General features: G+C 36.9%; 1 protein-coding gene across 1 annotated transcript in view; it reads right to left on the bottom strand.

Moving 5' to 3' along the window:
* Positions 1 to 307: 307 nt before the first annotated feature.
* Positions 308 to 8,050, bottom strand: part of LOC138846537 (uncharacterized) — a 124,400-nt gene continuing 116,657 nt past the window's right edge. Inside the window, exon 5 of the mRNA XM_089320088.1 lies at positions 308 to 1,647. Coding sequence (XP_089176214.1) covers positions 1,553 to 1,647 — 95 coding nt within the window. The 3' untranslated portion in view covers positions 308 to 1,552. The remainder of the gene's footprint in view (positions 1,648 to 8,050) is intronic.

The following is an 8,050-nucleotide window of genomic DNA, read 5'->3' as shown; positions in this document are numbered from 1 at the left end:
TTGCAATGGCGGATATTCACTCTCTCATTTTTTTTGTAAAACTGCTTGCCAACTTTTTTATTCTTTTGACGAATTATAATCACAAAAATTTATTGGGTACAAGATGTTATGATATGTGCATACAGTGGTGAATGATTGGATCAAGCATTACCATCACCTTAAATACTTACTGTTTATTCTTCCTAACTGAAATTTTGACTAACAAATTTCATTCCCCCTAATACAGTCGTCTCTGGTAACCGCTATTTTTCTCTATGCTTCTACGAGCTTCATTGTTTTAGATTGATATATAAGTGAGAACATGAGCTCTTTGTCTTTTGTTTCCAGTTTATTTTCTTCACAATGTCTTCCAGATTACTTCTTGTTGTAAATGACAGGATTTTTATTATTATTTTTCTGATTCAAGAGAGAGAGAGAATGACAGGGAGAGAGGAAGAGACGTATCTTCCTGATGGTTAACTTCTCAAATGGCTGCAACAGCCAGAACTGAGCCAGGCTGAGGCCAGAAGCCAGGAACTCCATCTGGATCTTCTATGGGAGTGGCAGGGGCCCGAGCTCTTGAGTTAGTGTCTGCTGCTTTCCTGGGTACATTTTCAGGGAGCTGGATTGGAATTGGAGCAGCCATGACTTGAACAAGTGCTCCAATATGGGATGCCAGTGTTGCAAGTGGCAGCTGAACCCACTATGCGACAGCACTGGCCAAAAACTTATTGATGTTCTTAATTTAATATCCAGATAAATCTCAACATTCAACATTCAAGATTCAAGATATGTTGTTATAACTCATGCATCCATAAAGTTTATAATCTATAAAAGAATATAAATTTTAAACAGAAATCTTTAAGATAGCTTGTCATTTGAATTTTGTCAAGTGCAAAATAGCACAGGTTATGTTATAAAAGTAACCTAGGCAGGAAACCTTGCTCAACTTAGGAAGAGCATTTGAGGTGAACTTTGAAGTGTAAATAAGTATTGATAAGCATGGGGCCAGTGCCTTGGCACAGTGGGTTAAGCCATGACCTGCAGTGCCAGCATCCCATATGGGCACCTGTTTGAGTTGCATCTGCTCCACTTTCAGTCCAGCTGCCAGCTACTGTGCCTTGGAATACAGAAAAAACAATGGCCCAAGTCTCTGTGCCTCTGCCACCTGTGTTGGAGACCCAGAAGAAGCTCCTGGTTCCTGCTTCAGCTTGGCCCAGCCCTAGCCATTGTAGCCATTCCGGGAGTGGACCAGTGGAGGGAAGATCTCTCTCTGTCTCTCCCTCTCTCTCTGTGTAATTCTGCATTAAAACAAATAGATAAATATTTCCTTTAAAAAAAAAAAAGAACTATGAATGGACAGAGGGAAATCAATTCAATCAGAAAAGCAGAGCATGACAAAAAACACCTTGAACTGGGAAAAATAACACTCTCTGTAGCACGCTACCCAGAAGAGCATGTGACCAGCTACTGCACAGAAAAAGAAGGAAGCAAAGAATCTCAAAGGGTCTCCTAAATCATGGCATGGGGCTTGGACTTTATTTGAAGTTTGATAGAAAGCCATTAAGAAATATTAAAGAGGAGAGTGATATAATCGGAGTTGAGTTCCATAAATTCTATTAACGATCAATTGGCAGTCATTTCCCCTCTGTGTTTCCATTTCCTCACCTGTGAAATGAGAACATATGGTCATTTTTAATAGTTGCATTTTTTATAGTCTATTATGCTATAGATTCTTCTCTCACCACACACAATAAATCAACCTATCACGGCACTGGGCATTTTATGAGTCATGGAAGAGATGTGACTTTTAAATTTCATTTAGTTCTCGCCATTAACACGAGGTAGTGGGAAAAGCCTAGGGCAGGAATGGTAGCTTCTCATTCACTAGTTATGGAGGAACTTGAGAAGTTACTCAACTAATTTTTGTTTCACTTGTTAAGTAGAAAGATGATAACATCTCCCTGGTAAATTTCTCCACATATGAAATGATCTTTCTTCAGTGGCTTAATTTATTCCCTTTTATGAGACATTTGAGATTGTGAGTCATCTCAGTTGGAAGTTTTTCTCCTTTAATCTAGCCTCCATAATTGCTTGCCACTTATTTTATTGTCAAACAAAAGACAGTATTGGGTTTTCTAAAATGAAAATGGAGTTACACACTCCTGTTTCCATATGTTTAAGGTTTTCTTCTAAGCATGGAGGAGGGCCACATACTGGTTTGGGTTTTACAAAGGAAAGCAATCTCATAAAGGAGAAGTTGGTAGTTGACCAACTGAACTGGCTCACCTGTTGAACTGTACCATGGTATTGTTTTTTACTTTACCTGCACTTATTCATGCAACCTGAGACCAGATTTGAATTTTGTGAAGGTTTCACATTGGTTTTCATTGCTCTGAACTACCATGGACCTCATAGGGCCATTTGCATGTCCAGTTGATATGTGGTAATACAAGGCTAGACTTCGGGTAAGTACCCACCACTTTCTACCATGGTTGAAGTAGATTTGCAACAGCGATTCTTGGTCTTTTACTATTGCCATTTGTTTTCATAAAAAAAATCAGGGGCTAAAACAGGTTCCTTCCATGAATGATATGATGAAAATATTTCCTCTGGATTTTTATAGTGATAGTTTGGCTTCTGTTTATTCACAATTGTAATTATGTGCCTGATTTACTTTAACGATATACCTTTCTTCTCAAGGTAAAAGGTAAACTATTACATAAATTGAAATTTTAATCATTTGTTCCAAGAATCAGTGCAAGGGAAAGTTAAGGGTCATAAAATTTATAATATGTTAGCCATATTTTGTGAGATTGAATGATAATAATAAAACTCATAATACATAACATAAATGCTTAAATAATTCACTTTGTTATTGAACATCCTCAGAGGGAAAGAAAACCAAGGATGGATTTCTCCTCAGATACTTCGTCTCTGTTCAGTGATCTGAATTATTTCACATTTAAAATATTAATAAATATCACTGAGACATGATATTTTCAATAATTAGAAGGTCTGCCCTCTGTATGTATAGATCTCCTTATTATCCTATGTCTCCTGGGAAGAATTTAAAATTATTAGCAAGATTTGCCCCTTCAATGCATTATTTTTAAGAAAGATATAAATCAAGTTTAAGAACTATGAGCTCAGAATAGAAAGTGTACATTTGATGGGCAGGGCTGTGTATCTTTGGAAAAGTCTCTGGTCCACTCTGTACCCACTGACGTTATCAGCAAATACAGAAGATTTGGTAAATTTTCTCAAATGTCCTTTCCTTACTGGGACATTCACTTTTTTTTTTTTTTTGGACAGGCAGAGTGGACAGTGAGAGAGAGAGACAGAGAGAAAGGTCTTCCTTTTGCCGTTGGTTCACCCTCCAATGGCCGCTGCGCTGCGGCCAGCGCACTGCGCTGACCTGAAGGCAGGAGCCAGGTACTTATCCTGGTCTCCCATGGGGTGCAGGGCCCAAGCACTTGGGCCATCCTCCACTGCACTCCCTGGCCACAGCAGAGAGCTGGCCTGGAAGAGGGGCAAGCGGGACAGAATCCGGCTCCCCGACTGGGACTAGAACCCGGTGTGCCGGCGCTGCAAGGCGGAGGATTAGCCTAGTGAGCCGTGGCGCGGGCTCCACTTTTATTCATTTTATAAAAATACTCTCCAAAAACAATGGAAAATATGAAAAAAATGATTTATATGAATGTTCTTTTGAATTGCAATTATAATTTGTTTCATACTGCTTTTAAAGTGGAATAATTAAATCTAAACTCCCACAATGTATTAGAGAAAACTCTAAAAGTAGCTGTAGTAGATGATGTCAAGAATAGAGAGGTTTTCATGATTTCATGTTTCCCCACAGCTATACAGAGACTTTAGAAGAAAAAAAAATACAATCCCACACAATATTTAGAATAAAATATAAGCCTCATATTGCAGCATTATATATTCTATGTGCAAGTTTTGAAATTATGAAATAAAAATAAAAGGTCACATAAAATAAATATAAGTAATAAATTCACTTGGGCACCAGTGCTCTTTTCATGAGATACTACAATATATTATGAATATACCAGCCCTTAAAATAAATATATGTAGTTAGAGATGGAGAAATAGATATATTTTAAGAAGAAGCATATTCAAACTATTTTTCTTACGAGAACTGAAAGCTTAAAATAAAAATAACTGTCTAACTGGAAAGTAATATGGGAGAAGTTTTCTTGAGAGATAAAGATACCCCTCTTGCATGAATACTTTTTTGTTGTCTCTTCCAGCAGAAGCACTGTTCTCTCTTTTCTCATGTGCCCATTCTGAAGTCCTTTTATTATTGACATATATCATATCATTAGGCATTATAATTTACTGGTGTCTATGCCAATTCCCTATCATATTTTCTTTGAATCATACTTTTAATTTTAAGGTCTATTTAGTATTTTGTTGTCATACCTTACCACAATTCCTGGCACATATTGGATATTTTCTAATGCTGTTGAACAAATTTAAGCTAATTAATGGTATTGCTCTACCTAAAGGTAAATGTTTCAAAGAACATCAGTAACATAGTCCAGTAGCACCAAACCTGTATATATACTAAAATAATCTAAAAAATAGGAAAAATAAAGATTCTTGCATCTTTTCTTGTATTGATTCATTAATTTTGAACCCACAAATGATAATTTGAATGAACACTTAATTGTTGTTTGTTCAGCGCTCCTGAATGAAGGTACATGGTGGAATCTGGGTTTTGGAGACAAAGAACATGGCTTGAATTCTGGTGTCTTTGATATGTCCTCTTATCTTCCATGAAAGCTAACTCAATTCTGTCTTTTTTTAAAGGTATATTTATTTGAATGGCATACTGATGGAGTGAGAGAAAAAGAGATAATCTTCTATTCACTGGCTCACTCCTCTAGTGACTATAATAACATCCAGGTCTGGCCCAGGCCAAAGCCAGGAGCCAGGAACTCCGTCCTTTTCTCCTGCAGGGGCCATATACTTGGGCCATCTTCTGCTACCTTCCCAGTTGCATTACCTAGAAGCTAGATTGAAGTGGAGCATCCAGGGCTCATATTACATATTAAGAACTCCTATTATATATCAAGACATAAAATACCTGCCATTTTTATACCTATCATTTTTTATACTAACCCTATAGTTTACTGTCCTGAGAGTTAACCTCAGGGAGGAGATTTTTGATGCTCTTCCATTTAGGTCAAATTCACATTATGAGTTCACCTCACAAGAATTTTAAATTCAATGAATGTGGGAGTAGTATGTCTTTTCCTCCATTCTCCTATGACTTGACCTGTATTTAAGTAGGATTGTTTTCACTTTTGGAGAATCTCTGCACAGGAAGGCTAAGTGGTAACTAGGGATTGAGTCCAACTTAAACGAAGAATGATCTATGTGAAGTTTAAGCAGACCTGATTTGGGTCCTGGCTTTAGGATCGAAGAGTAGGAGACATTGTGAAGGATTATCTACAAGGTACTAGTTATTAGGTGTGATATACTAGGGAAGCAAGTGGACAAACATTTTTGCCTTGAGGGATCTCTGGTTATATAAAATATAATGTATATAAGTAATTTATATATATAAATTATATATATATAAATTCATATATATAGTTATATATAACTACATATAATTTATATATAAATTATATATATATAAGATACAATATATAAATATATACTATAATATATAAATATGTATTTATCTATATAAATATATGATACATATAAAGATATAATAAATATAAATAAGATATATAAATATATATTTTATATAATTTATATTTATATTTATAATGCATATACATATATGACATTCCATAAAGTGAAAACAGTGTATGTAAAGTCCAAAGAATATGAACATAATTGAAAATAATTCCCTGCCACTGAAGTGTAGGTTGGGTACAGGGTAGATTGGAGAGGCAAGGAGACACACAATTTCAACAACTCTAGCAGATGATGCCATGGAGAGCCATTCAAGGTGGGTCACATGCTTGCTGCTTGATTTCTTACTACCCATTACTTGCACAAAATCATGTATGGTTCTCAACTGCTTTTACATTCAAGGTCCGATTTAATTTTCATTTTACTATGAAGTAGTCATGGTCAAGGAATTCGTGAATTAGAACAGAGAAATCCAGAAATATGAAGTGACTCAGATAATCACACTTAGTAAATATTGTTTTTAAAATGAACACAGATAAGATTTTTAATGATTATAGAGGTGAATTTGGAATGAATGCCTTATAATGTGCTATAGCACTGTAGTGTAACTATAACCACAATTAATTGTATGCTTCAAAATAGCTAGCAAAGAGAATTTTGAGTGTTCCCAACAGAAAGAAATAATAAAGTTTAGGATGATAATTACTCTGACCTGATCATGTCTCCTTGTATACATGCATTGCAATGTCACACTATATTCCACAAATATGTAAAATTACAATGTGTCAATTAAAAATAAAAATAAATATATTTTAAAAATGTCTTTTGACAGGGGACCAATTTCAAGCCCAATCAAATAAAGTGTGGAATTTGAATGGGGGTGGTAAATTTATGCTTTAGGCACATGTGAATGACCCAAATGTTGTTGATGAAAAATACAATATCAAAGGTTTTTAAAAACAGCCAATTTTTATTTTTGAGGTTATATTATGTTAAATGAAAAGTTCAGCAAATGCCTCTATCAATGTCAAACCATAGCTTTGAGCTGTAATAGTGATCTGTAAGTATTTATGTTCCCAAGCAAACCTGCAATTGCCTATTTCAAACTGTGAGACAACAAGGCATCATTTCACTTCCTTAGAAAGTTCTCAGTTTAGTAGGATGGAATAGACAGACTATTGCCCAGGCAAAAATATTTTGGTTCCATAAGTGGCTTAGTGTTCCTTAGGTAATTTCACTATGTAAACATTATTTAACCTATTTGAGCTTACAGTTTCTTCTTTTCTTTTCTTTCTTTCTTTCTTTCTTTCTTTCTTTCTTTCTTTCTTTCTTTCTTTCTTTCTTTCTTTCTTTCTTTCTTTCTTTCTTTATTGTGACAGGCAGAGTTAGTGAGAGAGAGAGAGACAGAGAGAAAGGTCTTCCTTCCGTTGATTCACCCCCCAAATGGCCACTACCACCGGCACACTGCGCCGATCCGAAGCCAGGAGCCAGGTGCTTCTTCCTGGTCTCCCACGCAGGTGCAGGACCCAAGCACTTGGGCCATCCTCTACTGCCCTCCCGGGTCACAGCAGAGAGCTGGACTGGAAGAGGAGCAACCGGGACAGAATCCGGAGCCCCAACCGGGACTAGAACCCCGGGGTGCTGGCACCGCAGGCAGAGGTTTAGCCAAGTGAGCCGTGGTGCCGGCCAAGCCTACACTTTCAATAGCAGCAAAATAATATGATGATGCCTCCTTGCAAGGATGTCAGAGTGATGAGAGTCAACAAGACAGTTGACACAAATTAATCTTCCCATTAAGTGAACTCAGGGATATAAGCAATAAATCAGAAAGAAAATTCATTCAATTAAATGTAAAGTCCATAAATATAGCTGCCTGTCTACCTTAATTATCAGGGTATTTCAGTGCCTAGCACATTTCTAAATGTCAATAAATATTTACACAGAAAACAAATAACTTACATAACTGAATATTATTTAAATGAGGAAATTGAATGAATGATGCAAGAATGCTGTTAAAAATGACAATAATCAAAATGTAACATTTCTCTATTGCAAGGAAGAGACTAAAAGAAACAATATCTGGGCCAGCGCTGTGTCGTAGTAGACTAAGGCTCTGCCTCTCGCACCTGCATCCCATTTGGGCGCCAGTTCATGTTCTGGCCAGTTCGTGTTCTCTCCCAATCTAGCTCCCTGCTAATGGACTGGAAAAGCAGTGGAAGATGGCCCAAGTGTTTGGGCCCTGCCACCCTTATGGGAGACCCGGAAGCAGCTCCTGGCTCCTGACTTTGGATTGACCCAGCTCCAGCCATTGCGACCATCTGCGGAGTGAACCAGCAGATGGAAGACCTCTCTCTCTCTCTCTCTCTCTCTCTCTCTCTCTCTCTGCTTCTCTGTAACT

Source organism: Oryctolagus cuniculus, chromosome 18 (genome assembly GCF_051225735.1).
Source record: "Oryctolagus cuniculus isolate XC-2025 breed Fujian yellow rabbit chromosome 18, ASM5122573v1, whole genome shotgun sequence".
Classification (NCBI taxonomy): Eukaryota; Metazoa; Chordata; class Mammalia; order Lagomorpha; family Leporidae; genus Oryctolagus; species Oryctolagus cuniculus.
Note: the sequence above shows the minus strand (reverse complement) of the source record. Positions and strands in the feature narration are given on the sequence as shown.